At 38.5% G+C, this 20,289-nt stretch overlaps 1 protein-coding gene across 3 annotated transcripts in view; it reads right to left on the bottom strand.

Annotated features, from left to right (window-relative positions):
- Positions 1 to 20,289, bottom strand: part of syt7a (synaptotagmin VIIa) — a 130,393-nt gene that overhangs the window by 14,784 nt on the left and 95,320 nt on the right. For all 3 annotated transcript variants that reach the window (XM_046858769.1, XM_046858770.1, XM_046858771.1), the window contains one exon: positions 13,718 to 13,834. In XM_046858769.1, the coding sequence (XP_046714725.1) occupies positions 13,718 to 13,834 (117 nt within the window). The remainder of the gene's footprint in view (positions 1 to 13,717; positions 13,835 to 20,289) is intronic.

The raw sequence follows: 20,289 nt of genomic DNA, 5'->3' as shown, positions 1-20,289 counted from the left end.
TCATGGGCTGAATCGTGTTTTGTTCCAATGAAGAAATGATGTTATAAGAGAGTAAAACACAGGCTAAATATAGTCCCTGTATATAAGTGCTGATGTGTGTAAAGTGCACAAATTTAAAATGCACTTGTGACTATAACTGTAGGCTGAAAAGCAAAGGAAAAGCACAGTGTTTCTGAGGAAAAAATATAACAAATAAGCGATAATGTATTATAATAAATGAGTAATAAATAAAAAAAGAGAACAAAGAGGAAGGAGGGATTTGAGAAAAATAAATTACTATAAAAATATTTCATGAGAGGTAATATAACTTTCATTCAAAGCTGGTTATGATCAAACCCCTAGGAATGATTATGTGTTTGGAAATGATTCCAGATGAATGTATTCATGAATAAATCTTTGAAACAGCTGAGCAGCTAGGGGCATGAAGAGCCAGCAGTAGGGGGCAGAATGATCTCAAATTCCCCAGAACACTTCTGTTCATCCCATCACTCCCAGCTCAAAAGTAGGCTGTTGGCATAGCAACCAACGGGTAGAGTGGAGTGTACGTGAGCGAGTGTGTGTGAAAGGAGAGGATGAGTGTGTGCTGTGTGTGTAGAGGGTTGTTTTCAGAGGATGTTGGGCGAAGAGGCAGACAAACAGTTATAGCACAAACACAGAAGACGAGAAGAGGATATATGACAGGTACAGGTGAGAGCCTCGGTAATACACAAAGACACACAGACAGACACACACTTAAACATACAGTACATAGACACACATGGACAAGGGAACACACAATTAGAGGCAGGCAGCTGGGCCATTTGTTGTTCACCATGACCTGTTATACTATCCTGCTGTTACCTGCCCAGTGGGCTGCATGTAGCCCCCCGCACCGACACAGCCGAGAGGAAAAGTGGGCACAACAGCCTTGGCTGCAGGGCTGCAAAGAGATGCGAGAGACACAGCCATCCCTCCCTTGTTCCCTCCCTCTATCCCTCCCTAACTCCATCCCTTCATCTGCTTTCGAGATCCATATAATAAGCCTATGGCAGTATTACAGTGCAAGCACTCCCACTCTCCTGTTTATGCCACACACTAACTACCATTGACCAAGTCATCTCTCTCTCGCACTCTCTCTCACACACACTACATATGTGCACTAAATATTTATTACACACTAAGGGAACAATATTCAAGGCTCTTAGGAGTGGAGAGAGAGTATATGAGAGGCTATTACATAACCAACCCACTCCAGTGTGTATGTTTAGTGAAGATGTGTGAGTAAAATAAGTGGCCATTAATGACATGATAGCACACCTCAAATGTGTGTACACTTGGCACACACAGCTTTTACACTTGCGGTATACACACAAATGCACACACAGACGCTCCCTGAACTTTAAAGTGAAAATTAAACACGATTAACTATAGCAAAACCACAAAACCTATTAAACATTAGATAAACAGCTGAAGGCAGCACAACTACCTGCAACATTATCGCCATTGACACGCATCCTGACTGTAATCGGTCAAAGAAGCTTAATTGTGACGCTGACGCTCATTGTGCCGCTTTTTTTAACCTACCGTAATTTCCGGACTATAAAGCTCACCCAAATATAAGCCGCACCCACTGACCTTTACAAAGATTTTTATTTTAAACATAAATAAGCCGCACCTGTCTATAAGCTGTCTATAAGCTGCCAATTGGATCCCACTGCATGCGTGGAGTTTGACATTGGACTTCCTGAAGTGTTTAAAGGCTCTGGCATGGAGAAGCTGATGCTGGATCTGTGATGATCACAAATGTTGAGCTCAGTAGCTCCTACTTTTATACCAAAGACTGTTGAAAGAACATTTACTTATAATCTTATACTCCAGTGCTTATGTTAGTTCTCACTCTCCAGTGTTCTGTATTGTTGAAAGATTTATGATCCAACTCTTGATGTCACCCAAATGAGGATGGGTTTCCCTTTTAAATCTGGTTCCTCTCAAGGTTTCTTCCTCATTACATCTAAGGGAATTTTTCCTTTCAGTCGCCATGGCTTGCTCATCAGGGATAAATACACACCATTCACCTTGACTGTTGATTTCTGTAAAGCTGCTTTGAGACAATGTCTGTTGTGAAAAGCGCTATACAAATAAACTTGACTTGACTTGACTGTCTACACTGAAACTAATGAACTTTACGCAGGCTTTAACAAAAGACGTTACACTGTGTAACGGGTGAAATATGTTGTGGCTCCGTTAAGAGCAGAGCGGCATTTTGGGAATAGCCCGCCGCCGCATTTTTCCGGTATTACTGCATGTGTGCAAGACCGAGGAATATGCCCGTATTATTTTCTGATGCTCATTTTCAAGTTTCTTTGACTAACCCATAATGCTGTTGCCAAGAAAAATAAAAAAGCACGCATTTTGGAAACCTGTCTGTGCTTATATGATTTCTGTTACAACTGGAGTTAGTGAGCTCTCCCTTCACCCTGACTCAACGCGTTACAACGGCTTGTATCTAAACAGTAGCCTACCAAAAAAGTCATTGTTCACTGTCTTCCTCCTTCCTTTCACAACTATTTCTCTCGAGAGTTTATCTTTTGGCATCGTCGTGCGTTTAAAAATCACCATCGGTGAAGCTTTTCTCCCGATGCCGTGCAGCTCAGAGAAGTGCGTTTTTTCATGCCCGGTTGTTTTAGGCGTGACGAATGATTCGCATTTCCTGTAGACAGTCCGAGTGAGTGGCAGATCAAACGTCAAAGGGACCTCATCCATATTTATCATGTGGTGCGGCCCGATTCAGTGGGAGCGCATCTGATTTAATATAAAGAGTTTTATTGGTTCACCTGAACCCATTCGCAATTTCATTGGTCTAATGTTTTGGTGCTCAGTTTTTTGGATTGAAACTTGTGAAACCGGAAAAAAACGGAAAAAACCCAGGAAAAATCCATAAATAAGCCGCTTCATTGTTTAAGCCGCGGGGTTCGAAGCGTGGGGAAAAAAGTAGCGGCTTATAGTCCGGAAAATGCGGTACTCGGCTAGCCAACAAAGCTAACAACAAGCAGGGCAGAAGGTAACAAGAAGTATGGGGATGAAACAGAGGGAGGCAGCAATGTAAACATGACTAAGAACAGAGACATTTCTGATCGGCTGATCATCATCTTTTCTCTGCTTGTGTTCTATATGGTGGTTGTTCAGTCTGGATAAATTCATTAGGTAACAAAGTGTAATATTCTTTTGTATTAATATATTAATATAATGTAAGGTCCAGTTACCAGCCTAACATTAAAACAGCTAGTAGCAAAGGCTACTTTTTACTTAAGTACAAGTTTGAGCCCATACTTCTTTATAGACGTGTACTATAAAATGACAATAAAATTTAATATATCTATATAAATATCTGTCTGTCTGTCTGTCTATTAAACTTAGTATTTAATTTAAAATCATTTTTAATAGATTTTTAACATTGGACTTGTCCGAAAGCAGCTTTAATTAAATTGATTAAAAATATGAATAAATAAAAATATTAAATAAAAAAAAAAAAAACATTTTAAATCAGTTCCTCTAAGTTCTATTATAAGTTTATACCGAATGATCAAGCCACAGGTGACAGTTTATTATAGTTTCATCATTATCAGTTGTTCATTTGAATTAAGAAAAGGTTCATGGCAACTGCAATCTTAAACCAACGTGGAAGACTTTTTTAACATTAATTATTGTACAGACTAAATCCATTATCATGGTTTGTAAGTTTAGCTATACATATTAGTATAGTAACTTCTTGAATCTACAGATTTCATTTGGAACCATCTTTAACAGCAGCAAATCATCTCCAATTAAAAGAACATCACTTTTTAAGCACTGAAGTATTGCTTTACCACCTGCATATAGGATTTACATTCCTAATACTGATTACCTCTGTTGATTTGCTGTCACAGCCTGTAACATGCCTCACAGAGTTATGGCTGTACTTAGTGGTCAAAATTTAGAACATGTGCTAATTGACATCCATGGTAACAGGTCTGCTCTATAAGTAATGACTGGGTTGCCAGATAAGGCTAAAGCAAATAATCTAAAATGAATCTAACTTTAACAAAATGTTTAAAAGTCTGTTTTACTGCAATAGATTAGAATTAATTTTGTTGAAAAATGGTGGAGCTCACTGGTAATCCAGCACCCCCAAGCTGCCACTGCTGAGCCCTCGAGCAAGGCTCTTAACCCTTAGCTGTTTAGTTGTATAAATGGAATAATTGTAAGTCGCTCTGTATAAGGGCATCTGTCATAATGCTGTAAATGTAAAATAGAAATAGAAATAGAATATGCCAGTTTGTTTGGGCTCTCTTGGAGCGAAGAGAGGGTCCAAAACAAGGCTCAAAAGCCTAACAGTGGCAGGTTGATAGCACAGGGGCTTGAACCTCCAACCTGCTGATCAATAACCCACTGACTCTAGCTTTAAACCATCACAGAATTACTGCAAGCAAAAATGAAGGCAGTGTGTTTATGACCTACAGAAATGGTATATATTTAAGAAATCAAAGTAAAGGCATTTTGCAAAAAAGAACAGTTTTTTTTAGATGTAATTAGGCTGGAAATGTTGCTGAAACCGGTCAACCCTATTAAGCTGTTATCGAACACAGTTAATGGTACAGCAAAAAACACACAAAATAAGATAAAATAGGGTAAAATAAAAAATATTATGGGATAGTGGCCTATGAAATAAGTCAAATCACTGTGTTTGATAAGATGGTGTTATTAATGTCTGTCTGCCACATTTACACATTTATTAATTTGGCAGATTTATTTGGCAGGTACCCATATCAAAAGTAAAATATAATTATCCCATTTTTTACAAGTGAGCAGTTGAGGGTTAAGGGCCTTGCTTATGAGCTCAGCAATAGCAGCTTGGTGGTGCTAGGAATAAATTTACTTTTTTTTTTATCAGAAGTCAGAACAACTAAGCTACTATGATAGATATATACTAAAGATATATGGTCACATGCTGCTTCTGAATGGGGTGAATGCAAAACAGAAAAAAAATGTAAATGAAAAATCCTTTTAATCAGATAAAAATTCTACACACATCCCAATTACAACACTGGGGAAAAAGCACAGACAGTACTGAACTACGCTTCTCAATGGATCCTTGGTGGAAGATACACTTAGAATAGTATAGACTAGCTTTATTTGTTACATATACATTACAGACCAGTGAAAATCTTTTTTTTTTTTTTTTTTTTTTTTTTTTTTTACATACAGTACAGAGGATTAACGGCCTTGCTCAAAGGACAAAGATGGGCAACTTGGCAATACTGGGGCTTGAACTCCCGACCTTCCTGTCAGTCATCCGGGACCTTAACCACCAGAGGTGTGAATTAACAAAAAACAAATACTTTGTTACTGTACTGAAGTAGATTTTTCTGGGATCAGTACTTTACTTCACTATTTATTTTTCGAACAACTTTTTACTTATACTAATTGGATTTTTACACAAAAATCTACAACTGGTGTATCATTTAATGACTTTCACACAGCAAAGACAAAGACTAGTTTAAGAAGCTAACAATGAGCAGTCAGAAGGCAACAAGAAGTTTGGGGTTAACGTGGATGAGACAGAGGGAGTCAGCGAAGAGTCAACATTAAAACTTTTAGCGCAACACACGTTTATTCACGATGTCTTTTCTTTGCTCAGATATAAAAAATAAATATATAAGCTCCACCAAAAATTGTTTTTTCAGTAATCATTAGTTTACTGAAGCGGCAATCTCAAATCCGCACCGAAATTCGCCATGATGCACACAATTATCCCTCTGGGAGTCGACAAACACACCGGTGCGTTTTGTGGCATTTTTTTGGTTTGGTTTCACGAATAATAAACATGCAGTTGCATAAAGCATCAATATTTTTCCATGACTAGAGTATTAAAAAAATGGAAAGTATTAATTCAAGGTACAGTTAGAACAGCGCGATTAAATATTTTAATAGATTGACAGCCGTAATATTAATATGACGTGGAGTCCAGTTACCATCATGACACTAAAATAAATAGTAGTAATGGCTACTTTTTACTTAAGTACATGTCAGAGCCCAAACTTCTTTACTTTAACTTCAGCAAAAAAGTATAGTCAGTACTTCAACTTTTACCCAAGTATTTTTTAAACAAGAGTACCTGTTCTTCTACTTAAGTGAAGGATGTGTGTACTTTTGCCACTTCTTTCAACCACTGAGTTACCACTCCCCTTAAAATACATGTGATGGAAGCCTCTATGCTTTAGAAATCTAATGAAGGGATTAAAGAAAGGAGCAGTCTGGTGCATGTGAAGCAGGACTGAGCAACACACTGTTATTAAACTTTAGTCTGAAAATGCATTACAAATTCTCACATTTAGCAGTAGACAGCACAAAGTGCTCAAAACTCTATAGCTCGGCCACCAACTGCTTCACAGCCCAGCACTGCAAAGCAAAGCCAAATAGGACTAAATCAAATTATAGGACATAAAAAGCCCATTTGGATTTCCAGAGCAATGATACTAAAACGTAACCCAAATTAGAATGCTATAGGGGATTCTCTGTAAATCACTTCACCATAAAGCATGAAAGTGATTCTAAACAATTTAGTGAACTAAATATATTTATTTTATGTATATTTTTATTAGGTATAACAGCTGTAAGGTTGAGAGAGAGGTGGCTTTCTTGTTTTGCTGTCAAATAAAAAACAAATGTAGAGGTAGATAGGACATTGCTCAGTGGAGATAGGGGCAAAAAAATATGTTCTCAAGGGACAATACTATAGAAATTAAAATTGTTAAAAAAACCTCTGTATGATCTTGGTCACTGTACTGTAATCTTAAATCCTCAGAAAATTCTTTGACATGAGGTACCATGTTGAACATTCAATGGTCAGTATGAGAGAACTGTTCTCAAAGCACCAAATTGTATCTGCTCTAATAAAAGATACCGGTACACACATTTGTCTGGTAATGTCAAGCAGACAAAAACATGAACATGATGAATAGGACATGTGTCTTTGCATGGTTAAATGACGTATAACTGTTATCACTTAGGGTTTATTTACTTTTGTTTCCAGCTATTTTGACAATAATGGTTGTATGTTGAGTTATTTTACAGAGGACACTAAATATGTACTGCTATACAAGCTGCACAGTGACTACTCTAAAATATATCCGGGATTCATTTCTATTGTATTGTCCCTTGAGAAGATATACCAAAATGGTTGCTGAAATGTAAGGGGTGTACTCACTTTTGTGAGTTCACCTACCCCGCAAAGAGGATCACTTACACCTATCAAGCAAACCTTCAGCTGAATTGTTTGCTCCAGAAAGAGGGAGTGAAACTAAGTGCCCTATAAAATTGAACAGCCTTTTACTTCACAGGCAGCAGAACAAAAATGACCAATGAACCATAACAAACCATTTGAGATCCTTGTATGTGTCTGTGTGTGTGCAAAGGAGAGTGAGAGCATGTCTTTTATTCCCAGTGAGGATTATTTCTAAATAGCCCCCTCCAACATTTACCCTTCTTGATGTGAGGTGGAATCTCAGAAGGTTGTTGAGCTAACTGTGTGGCAGGGAATCTGACATCTTCATGCACCCACACTGAAGGATAAGCAAACATCCAATGTACATTATGTACATGCAGTCTCTTGCATGCTTATTTAATACATTCTGTCATCCTACAACCTGAAATGAAATAGGATTTAATAATGTATATTAAATTGTGAAAGCTTACACATTACTTTACTGACACACAAAGGTCAACTAGACTTCCTGGATCAATACAATTAGCATTGGCTGAAATTACATATGCAAGTCCTATGGGATATGTTACTTCATCAGCTTTGTATATCCAGACTTAATAGTTTGACCCATTCTTCTTGCCAAAATTATTTTTAACCCTGAACAGTTTCTTAATCCCTGCTGATGAAATAAATCACCAGAACATGATACTACTACCACCATGCTTCACTACAAGAATGGTGTTCTGAGCTTGACAAGCAGCTTTAAAGTTCTGGTGTATATAGTGCTTTGGCAGTGTAATAACTGTCTGATTATCTCAGAGAATCTTGTTTCAAATGGTATTATCCAGCATGTAATTTCAAAATGTTTTTATTTCCTTCTATCTTAACTGTGTATCTCTCCAGCTACTTCGAAGTTATCATTAGGACCTTTTTCTTTTTATTACTGTTTTATATTGGTTACACTCATCTCAATAATTCTGTGTTCATATTTAATGATACACCAAACAGTAAAATTCATAGTAGTTCAATAGATAAAGGTCTTTAGTTGAGTTTAGAAGGTCTGGGATTTTAAATACCAGGACTGTTGGGCAACCAATTAAGCTGCTAAACATTAAACCTTGAACTTTTTAACTATATGCATTGTAAATAGAAATATACATATTCTATGGTCATGTGTCTGTATATATATATTTACTCCTTATTTGCTTTTATAATAAACTCCACTCTTCTGCAAAGATGTTCCAGTATATATTTAAATGTGTGGTTGTGGAGATTTGTGCTCATTCAGCCACTATTACTTTAATAAAGCACAAAGCCAGCTGCATGGAGATAAGGTGTACATGGGTTGGAGTGAAGGTTATTATAACTGCAAATGTAGACCAAATATGGAATGGGATGTTGAAAAAAAACACTTGCAAATAATATGCTTGGGTGTTCACATGCTTTTCTCCATATAGTGTACAGTATATAAAATAACTGCATATACAGCAATGCCAACATTTATACATTCAAGTACCCTTTTATACCAGAACCATACTCAAATCCTTAACTTTATTTATTTTAAAAGTATTTAGGTTACACAAATGATCACAGCTTTTTTCCTTCTTTTTTTTCTTCTCGATAAAAAAAATTGTGTAATTAACTATATACATTCAACAATGCAACACAGCAAAAAAATATAATACAAATTTTTTATGTACATAATGTGACAAACTGCTTTGTCATGCCAAATCAAGTATTTTTTGTGCACATTTCAAAATGCATGTGATTCATTTATGAAGTCTGGGGTACTTGAGGTTCTGTCCTTGAGGTTCTGTCCTGCAGTACATTACTCTACATGTAATTCTGTGCAAAATCAATAAATGTAATCATGTAAAGCATTACTTAATCCTACTCAGGCTACTGAGAATACTGATCCCCTTAATCTTACATGAGCACTGGCTGGAAAAGCCATGCTGTGTGTGTGTGTGTGTGTTCCCTACTGAAGCCATTCAATCTAAATGCCACCATCACAGTGGGTGCTTTTGGGCCAGATTCCTTTTAGTCCTGACCAAGTCAAATACTAAAAAAACCCTTTTACGTATATGTGTGAATTATTATTATTTTTTTAATGACAGATTATTGTTCTCTATTGCTACGATATGGACAATTATTTCACTTATTTTAATGAGTTCTCGCTTTCTCACTCCTAGTGGTTTAATGTCTAATTCTTTAGATTCTTTAAAGTTCTTTAAAAAAAAACCTGAGACTATGTTGCAAAATTAATACAAGCCACAGCACATAACATCAGACACATTCATCATAACTATCAAGTTATTAGATATGGAACAATTTCAAAGCTATGTACAAAATTGTGTGTGCACATGTGTACATTTGGCCTTTTGTGAGACCAAACATCTTCACAATGACACCACAGTTTCAAATGTCTTCATAAAAAAAAAAAAAAAGTGTAGCCCTTTTGTTTCAGGGTATGGTTAGGTTTAATTGCAGGCATAGCATTGATTAGCTACAGCAACTATTATATCAACGGAAGGTCTGCAGAAAACTATTTCTGTGTGTGTGTGTGTGTGTGTGTGTGTGTGTGTGTGTGTGTGTGTGTGTGTGTGTGTGTGCGCGCGCATATGGGATATAATGCATCATCTTCTCTGATCCTGTCTGTTAGCTGATAAAACTGCTTCACATTAAACATGCTATTTCACACCATATTAGCATAACTGTGATATTATCCTAATGCAGAACGGCTACCAGATTATCCAAACGCTCTGGGTGATTATTAGAATAGCAGCGGCAACCAGCTATTCTCAGCGGTTTGTGTCGATTGTAAAAAAAAACTTTCCATAAAGTAGAGCGTTTCATTGCAGCTTTTCCTAGGATTTGCAAGGCAGCACTTTTTTAGCATAAGCATCATGTGTCTGTGAAAGCATGTAATCTATGGTCCTTATATTCTCCCTGCTTTGGTCGATTTTGTCCAGTGAGAACGGGATGAAATTTACAGAACTTATAAGTTCGTAGAAGACAATGAAAGTGCTGTGTGGATTTAATATTGATGGTGTTCTCTTGTCATCCTGAATGCACAAGATTACAAGAAGACCATCAACGTCCGGAGTGGATCAGTAAATCACACGTGGGTTCAGGTGACGTAAAAAGCTCTTCTGAGAGAGAGAGACCTGTGTGTAATTCTTACGCATACACACTAATGCCAGTCTCTTAATGCACTCCCTTTTGGCAAATTGCCTGTATGCTGTAAATCATCAAAACTAAGCTATTCTAGCTGTTAGGACTGAGAAAAGAGATGAGGATTATTCACAAGCACACCAAATAAAACAACTAAACCATACAATACAAACACTCAAAGAACGATTTATGTACTTTGCAGGAAAAATGGCCTGTCAGTCAGTTTTATACTAATACGAAACATCGGCTCAGTGTCTAGCACATGTGCAGGTTTTTGTTTTTCTGTTGTTGTCTAGGCTACCGTAAAATGCTTTATTTATAGATGAATGTTTATGTAAGTGGCTGGCATGCTGCTGAATAATGAGACCTCTCGCTGAGTCCTCAGTTTAAATGCACACATACGTGCCTGAACACCTTCACACACACACACACACACACACACACACACACACACACACACACACACACACTACCACTAACCAGAACCGGGGAGGAAGTAGGGGTAAAAATAATGAGCAAAAGAATAAAAGAGAGCATGCAAGAGAAACCAAATCCAGTCATACCAGGAGAATGGAGATAAAAGTGTTGTAGAGTAAGGAAAAACAAATTAGTCGAGGGGAAAAAAAAGAGTCGATTTGCTCAGGATGAATGCTAAAAAGCATGACAGATTTTTAAGTGTGCCTTTGTGAAAAACAAAGCCGAGTCCCTCAGTGGTAGAGCCGTGGCCCACACAGCAACCGGTGGCGTGTGTGAAGCCCCATGTGCCTCAGGTGAAGATTTCATTAGAATGATTAATGAGCTCGCTATTAACGACACAGAGCCATACACCATCTTTAAAAATTATGCAGTCACCTAGACGCTAGACTTTTTACTTGTTTCACTGTAATTAAGTTTCCTTTTTCACAGGTTAGCTGTACAAAAAAAAAAAAAAAGAAACACAGAAAGACTAAAATATCTGACATATTTAAAAGAGTGTAGTGTAAATAGTATTACAGATCAATCATTTTAATTAAACATGATAAATTGTGCTTTCTTCCTGTAAATGTTCTGTGTTATGCTAATTTCCTGTTTGTACTTAGGGGCTAGTTTCATGGGCAAAAATAAAAGGCTTTTATTATTAAAACATTTTATTGTTAAATTATTATGTATATTATATATCTTTTTTTAATAAGCATGTGATCTTCCATGACTTTGATTCAAATTTACCTTTTGTACTGCACCTTTAAAAATCTTTTTTAATCTTTAATTTTTAGCTGTAGTAATGGCTATGTTACTTTGGCTCTCACGTCATATCTACCTAAAGCGTGAGTTGCAGCAATGCTTTGCTACTTTGTCTCAAAAACAATATGATTCAGAAGCTTCAACTTTCATGCTAATATTACCGTTAATGCTATCATGCTATGTAGAGCTCTGAGCTGAGTTTCTGCTTCTACTCATAAGCTCTCTTTAATATGATATTTAAACATCAATGCAAATTCTGAATAAGAAAAAGATCTGGTGCTCTTTCTGGGGTTTTTTTTGTTTTTGTTTTTGTAGGGAACAGTACGGTGGCTGAGAAGTGCAAAATCAGCAAAAAAAAGGCAAAAACAAAATAACAAATCCGAAAACAAATGAACAAATCTAAAAACAAAATAACAAATCCGCAAACATTTTGACGAAACCGAAAACACGACAATCCAGACAAATGGGAAAAGGTAGGTATAGTTTGCAAATTAAACACTTACCGATCATTGGACAAGACACCTGTCATTTAAGATATACAGGAAGTACAAAAGTTTCTCCTTGCTTGCCAATGTTTACTTCTGTTATTTTCTTATATTTAAAGGTGCAGTAATTGAAATAAAAAAATAGTTTAAAGTAAACAGAGAACTTTACACATGTACAAGAAACAAAGTTATAAGATTTCATACCTGTATATCTTAAATGACAGGCGTCTCGTCCAATGATCGGTAAGTGTTCCATTCACAAACTATACCTACCTTTTCTGGTTTGTCTGAATTGTTGTTTTGTTTTCAGATTTGTTAATGTGTTTGCGTATTTGTTATTTTGTTTTCCGATTTTTTCATTTGTTCCGGATTTGTTATTTTGTTTTTGTATTTGTTTATTTGTTTTTGCATTTGTTATTTTATTTTCAGATGTTATTTTGTTTTCGGATTTGTTAGTGTTTACTTATTTGTTAATTTTTTTTTTTTATTTGTTAATGTCCACCGTAGAACAGTGAAACCCTACCCCTTTCCATTTTGCAAAAAAAAAAAAAAAGTTTTTTAGCAATGTGTCAGCGTCCCGTGATGTCAAAATGATGCAAAACTATTAGGTGCTCACTGAGAAAATTTAACATTCGCCACCAGCCAAAAAGAAAAAGAAAGAATGAAAATCAGCCCAAAGATCCTAAGTGCACACAAACATTTTGGAATAAAAATGTGTGTATAAATGAGGGTACTTGCTTTAAAGCTTCTGTTCTTTCTTCAGAAAGTTATAGCAGCATGAGCCTTTGGAGAGGTTAAAAAGTAAAGTCCATTTGCACTCACTTGTTCCAAATTCATAATGAAAAAAAGAAAAAACAGCTTGAGAAGCAAAATCTTCCCACACCGCATCCAGTTTTAGCAGTGAATTTACCTCAATCTTAGGCTCATTTACAAGACCGCACAAGAAGCCAGAAACCACATCTGCTCAAACGTATGCCAGACAGACAATTATTGAAAAACAAAATCATTATGAAAATGTCATTATCTTTATCATTATGAACACTTTAAATTGTAAGAGACTGATTTGATCGGATGCTTCTCTCGGATATTGGATTTGTTTATTTGTCACTATTTCAGGTTACATCCTGTACCATTGGATACAAAAAATACCAAGAATAGACAGTGTATCCTCCCTTTTGTAATCTTGTTCCTTGTCTTTGCCTTTTACATCCTCACCTTCTACTTTCAGCAATGTAAATTTAGTTGCAGTTTCCCAGATTATGGTACATGTAGCAACTTTAATCTTGCAGAAAGCCAATGATTTCATGCAATACAGTGTGGGTTGGTTAAGTACATGTAAAAGCCTCTCTATTGGCAAAAAAAAAAACTATTCAAATTGTGTCCTATATGCTATGTATAAAAATAAATAAATAAATAATACATGTAGTGTGTTTCTTATTGTACAATTTGCTATTTGCTCTTGCACACCCACACACACTCCAGCATTTAAATACATAAACTACACAAAACTTTCACTTTCTTATTGATTCATTCAAAAAAGAAAAAAGGGCCCATCATGCAGACATGCACGTGTACATACTCACATGCACTCACATGTACAAAAGCAAGCCAGTACCTCTTGTCGGCAGGGTTTTCTTGACTGGGCGCTACCTCCTGTAGGTCAGGTAGATTGGCAAAATCATCCTGCTCAGCCAATCTGATCGCCAGAGACATAACCACCATCTTCCCTTCCCTTTACCACAGGCAAATGTGAGAGGATAGGGAAAATAGTAGAGAAAAGAATTTTTGGAAAGAAACAAGGAAATATAAAGAGTAAGAACAGACAATGTAAAAAGAAGCAGCATGATCACCAGCAAAACAGCATGGCCTGAGATTCCCATAGTGCATCAAGCTTCAAAAATAACAGCACAATATTTGTTTCGTGGAATTTTGAAACCCCAATAAAACAAAACTACTATTATGCTGGTACTCTGGAAGCTTCCTGTATATTGATATGAAGCTCTGTCTGGATATTGCATCCCATCCTTCAATGGTCTTTAATGGATTTTTTTGGTGTAAACAATTAAAAACTGGTTTCAATGAGTTCTTTCACAAAGGGCCCCATTACACATGCACACACTCAGCTTTATTCAATATCTGGCCCTTTAGGAATCGCATTCCCCTTGTTTTATCACCACCTCTCTATCTCTTTATTGCTGTCTCCTTCTCTCTCGTCTATCTCGTCCATCCATCCCTTCTCCCTGCAGAGTGCAGATTTAATTGTGCCTCATTAGGAAGATCTGGACTAATTGTTTCTATTTGAGAGTCAGGCCAGACCAAGGTGCCTAGGGTGTACCGCTGCTTTCTAGGCCATCGCCTTTTCTATCCTGGTTTTTCCTTTTCTTCTTTCGCTCATCCTTTTTTTCGATCTGTAATGTCATTCCATTTTCTCCTAACCGCCCTCTTGTCTGAGCTCGCCCTCTTCAAAATCCCTCCAGCCTCACCTATTTCAACAGCTTTTCCACTTTTTCTCCCCCCCCTTCCATTATCTGCGTCTATAACTCGCTCACTCTTTGCTTTCTGATCGTAAAACCACTCACCTCCCAAACATTTAAGCCTGTCATATGACATTTATCCTTCGCTTCTTTCTCTCTCTCACTCACCCTCGAAATTGCATTCTGTCTTTCTGAAAAAAAAAAGCATCTGTCTGTTTCAATGTCTTGCTCATGCTCTCCTGGGCATCTTTGACACTCACTGCCTATTTTTACCTTCCATATCATAATGCCCTTAAAAAAGTGACAGGTTCCCTAGCAGGACCCAAGGAACACATCATACAATCACACAAAAACACCCCATGCAGACACAGACACAGATACACACGCACACACACTAAGGCTGGCACACAAAGTGTAGACAAAACAGCATTGGGAGTTTCTAGTCTCAGTAAAGATAGACAGACTGTTCTAATAGGCTGTTAACAATGCCAACACTTCACAATGATTACAGAGCAGGAACCCTCAATAAACCTTGTTTGTCTCGTTCTCGCTCTGTCTCTGTCTCGCTCTGTGTCAGTTTCCAAAACAGGTTGTGAATGCGAGTCTCCTCCTTGTTTGGACAGCTACGCTTGACTGTGGGTAGGGAAGAATTGTAAAATAAATGAGCTGCTCTCTTTCCGACGGCCTGTGCTTGAAATGCCACCTACACATAATGCACATGATCAATCTTCTGTCACGGAGCAATTGTTGTCATATATGGATTGTCAGCAGCATTCTATTAATAGACAACAGAGCAATAATTGCTGTCAGTCTTTCACATTTAGTTCCCTACCTTTACCGATATTTAAAATGTGCAACTAATAAAGTATATTTAATCAAAGTATATAAAGGTGCATGCATTTCACTGCAGATTCCAATATTTCTCCTCTCCCCCCTGCTCCACTCCCCCCATCCTGCAGTTACTATCTATTGTGAGTGTAATGAGGCTGCAAACAGAAGATCAATGTGTCAGGCTTAACGTGAGTCTGCAGCCAGGAGCTTAACCCATGCACCTGACCTGCCACAGACAATGTTATACACGCACGTAAACAAAATCCACACACAAACAGAAATACATAAAGGCATATACACCTAGCATTCATATTATTAAATCCATCTTCCTAATATCTCTCTTGTGCTTCCAAAACAGCTGTACCAATCAAAACCTGGTGTCTTAATGGTTAAGACTTGTTTGTCTAGCATATCCAACTGATCCTCGAAAGGATTGAGATTTAAAGAATTTGGTTCCTAAAAAACTTCATGGACCATTTTTGCAGAGAGCTGTGCATATTTTTTCCAGCAGAACATTGCTCAGAGCATTAAACTGCCTCCCCCAGCTTGCCTTCTTTTCATGGTGCATCCTGGTTCCATCCCTTTCACAGGTGAGCGATGCAAAGGCACCCAGCTGCCCACATAATGAAAAGGAAATGTGATATATCAGATCAGATCAGTTCTGATGGTTATGTGCCTACTTCAGCAGTGGCACTCTAGTCTGTGGCAACACGCCCATAACCCTAACTATTTACCCTGTTTATCAGTTTTCTTTCCTTGGACCTGTGTTTGAAGGTACTAACCACTGCATAACCATCCCACATAACCTGGTATTTTGGAGATCCTCTGACCCATTAATTTAGCCATAAAAATTGCACATTGTCAAAGCCTTTATATGTGCTCATTTCTCCTGGCCATTTGCTTGCTGTTTAATAAATCCTAACGTTCGCAGGTTCAAATGTAGTGGTATCATCAGTGTTTTATATATATATATATATATATATATATATATATATATATATATATATATATATAGAGAGAGAGAGAGAGAGAGAGAGAGAGAGAGAGAGAGAGAGAGAGAGGACCAAGTGACCAAGCCTTTAAGGCTGCCACATTCAGGGTTGAGTGAGCTCTGACCCTAAATGGAGCAGGGAGACCAAAGGACCCATAAGAAGACACAATAGCATCAATAATCCACCAGCTGAGCATCTGTTAATGAGCAGGAAGCCACTCTAGGGTGTAGAAGGGCACTGGTCATACTTGGAGTAAACTCCAGGAAAGAGGGGGCCACAGGGAGAGCCTGCAAATCACCCACTCTCCTCAGAGAGCAGATGGCCAGCAAGAAAACGGTCTTGATGGACAAGTGCCTTCACGAAGTTTGGCCAAAGGCTCGAAGGGGGGCTTGGATAGAGCCTCCAACACTAGCCTCCAACAATAGTGTTGGAGGGGGCTTCAGCCTCTGGGTGCTGTGAAAAAACGAGTCAGGAGTGGGTCTCTGCCCAGTAAATGCCCAGACACAGGGGGGCGTGATACGCCAAAACGGCGGGTGCATAGACTTTAACCTCCTAAGACCTGAGCTTTGGTTTGGCTTGCATTTTAGATTTCCTCCAGTTATTTGGGGTTAGGAAGAACCAATAATTATAATAACCATATATTTTCTTTGAACATGAAGCTCTTCTTGGAAAAAAATGATGTCACTTATGTGGACACTCGGCCTGTATCTACAGAAAACAATAAAGACACCATTGTGCACAATGTCCACGTATGTGGACACCCAGGTCGTAGGAGGTTAATAGTGGGCGGAGCCAACCCTTTTGCGAACAGCTCCTGCAGAAACTCCAGCACTGAACCAACTGGGCAGTGGACTGGGTCCAATTTGTGCCCAGAAGCACCACGCAGTGAACAGATGCCATCTCGCTTATGACCTCTTTGTGGAGGGAGCTCTGGATTGAAGAATGTCTCTACCACCTCGGTGGAGAGACCTGAGCCTCTGAGCTGTGCCCCTTTAGGGCAGAGGAATTTTCCATGAAGGCTGCTTTAGGAGGGCCACCAGGTCCGTGAACCATGGACAGCCTGGTGGGGCTGGTGGATATAGAGAGAACCATAGGGGACAGTGCAATGGTACTTGTGCTGTGCTGAATTTCTCCAAATCTGTTCCACCACCTGAGGGTCTCAACAGATTGTCTGCTGTATCGTTCAAACAGCCTGGTATATAAGCTGGGGCCCACAGGAGGATCTGACGTGCCAGCCTGTACAGGGGGCGCGAACGCAGACCCCCCCGTGATGGTTGATATACAAGACCACCCTGGTGCTGTCCGAGCAGACCAACACGTGCTGGCCTCTGAGGTCCGGGAGGAAGTGCTTTAAAGCCAGAAGCACAGCCAGCATTTCTAGGCATTTGATGTGCTACCAAATGGACACTGTCCCACAGACCTTGTGCAGTAGGAAACTGAGATCTCTCCATGCATCTAAGGCAAGTAGGCATCACTGTGTGACCTTGATCGTGTGGAGGGGATTGCCCTTCTGAGAGAACCCCAGGCTCTGAGCCACCACTGAAGAGGTCTCATGTACAGGAGGCCATATAGAATGCCACTGGACGCTGCTGCCATGAGCCCAAACAGTCTCTGGAACTGCTTGACAGTAAGTGGACTGCCCTTCTCTGACCTTCCTGACCACCGTGAGGATGGGCGCTATGCGGGCAGAGGAAAGCTGCGCACACATATTTGCCGAATCCCAAATGACGCTGAGATAGGTGGTTCTCTGTGATGGAGAAAGCACATTCTTCCCGGTATTCAGCCAAAACCCCAGCTCCTTCATGTTAATGAGAACAGCGGATGTCAGAAAACTCTCCGCCCAAAGTATCTCCCAGATCCAGCTCCCGCAGCAGGTCGGGTTGGTATGTCTGCAGTACCGATATAGTGTGCAGACATCCAGCAGCCTGGCCTCTAAAGCATAAGCCTTACCCACTAGCGCCGAGGTAGTGCACAGCAGCTTGGTGGGTAATGTTGGGGGTTTTAGGGAAGATGCCACACCCATGGAGAGATAACGTGCTAGCATCTCTTCAACCCATGGCATGACTCTTTAGCCAGAATCCTCAAACCCTGAGACATTGGAATAAACTGCAGTCTAGGGTTTAAATGGGCGGGACGAGAAAGGCCGCACCCAGGACCTGGACACCTCGATGTGCAGGTCAGGAAAAAATGGCAAGCCCCAACGTGGTGGCTGTGATTCCGGGAGCAAAAAACACTCATCGAGCTTGCCCGAGTTAGGGGCTTTATGCTCACCGGCCGGCCAAACTATATCGAGCTTCTGAATGGTGCATGTCACAACCTCCAGGAGCTCCTCGCTATCAGGTTTGTACTTTTGCTTTTATTAAAGTTATTACAATTGGATAAAAAGAAACAGATTTCATCTGATGAGCCTGCACAATGTTACTGTTATATTTTTGAAGTCTAATAAAGTTCATTTAAAAATATGATTGTACATGTATCTTTAATTTATTATCAGTATTGTTTTGTTTTTTTGACAGTTATTTTAAAGGTATCCTGACTATTTACATCTTTGTAATTAATTTGACCATGTCATGAATGTTGACTTTTTCAAATTCTTACCTATATTGAAATGTATTCAAAAGTAAACATATGGCCATGTGTAAGAATATCATGAGTATTTATATTACATTAAAAATTGAATTTGATTGTGTTTATAAACTAATATTAACATCCAGGTTTAAAACCTTTTTAAGACATGACTAATCATTAAAAAAAACTAATAGGATGCCACTGATTTTAGTAAAATATTTATATTCATTAGTTCATTAAATACCTCGATATGTTCATTAGAGTCTAAAACATAAAAAACTAATAAAAAACAAACACACACACAAAATCTAAGACTCTCTTTTTTCTAATGTTTAAATACATCATGAGTGCTCTTAAAAAAAAGTCTGACATATCCATCAAAGTGCAATGATGCCCAAGAGGCTGTGGCAACATATTGCACCTCATTTCAAGCCAATGCAGCAGAACATGTCACACTGCACTAGAGGTGGTGCGCTCTCCTGTTAATGGTGAAAACAGTGTTGTTCACATATGAATAAACGCGTTAATACTTTTAAACTCGATCTAGGTAATGAAAAACAATTTACCTAGCAGTGTGTGAAGGCAATTGCTCATTTATCCTATCCTTGTGCTATTTAAATATTCAGCGCAAATTACAGCCTGGCTCTTTCATACTGGCCTCTTTCCAAACAAATATCCATAATAATTCAATTAACTACATGTCCCAACATGACCATATGTTGGGGGAACAAAACAGCAAAAAAGAAGGATGCAAACGTGTTTGTTTGAAGTTAAATCTATTGAGATGCCGGCAAGTGTCATGTAATACATCTTTGTCATGAAACATCTTATTTATTTTTATTTAGGTTAGACATGCTTTTTTTTTTTTTTTTACAGATTTTTCAGACTGTCTATATTTTAAGCCATCGAATAAATAATATACACTGACCAGGCATTATGACATAACATTATGAAAAGTAAAGTGAATCACACTGATTATCTCTTCATTATGGCACCTGTTAGTGGGTGGGATATATTATTAGGCAGCAAGTGAACATTTTGTCCTAAAAGTTGATGTGTTAGAAGCAGGAAAAATGTGCAAGCGTAATGATTTAAGCGAGTTTAACAAGGGCCAAATTGTGATGTCTAGATGACTGGGTCAGAGCATCTCCAAAACTGCAGCTTTCGTGGGGTGTTTTCTGGTCTGCAGTGGTCAGTATCTATGAGAAGTGGTCCAAGGTAGAAACAGTGGTGACCCAGTGACAGGGTCATGGGTGGCCAAAGCACAATGATGCATGTGAGGAGCGAAGTTTGGACTGTGTGGATCCAAAAGACGATCTACT

This window comes from Silurus meridionalis, chromosome 10 (assembly GCF_014805685.1).
Source record: "Silurus meridionalis isolate SWU-2019-XX chromosome 10, ASM1480568v1, whole genome shotgun sequence".
Lineage (NCBI taxonomy): Eukaryota > Metazoa > Chordata > Actinopteri > Siluriformes > Siluridae > Silurus > Silurus meridionalis.
Note: the sequence above shows the minus strand (reverse complement) of the source record. Positions and strands in the feature narration are given on the sequence as shown.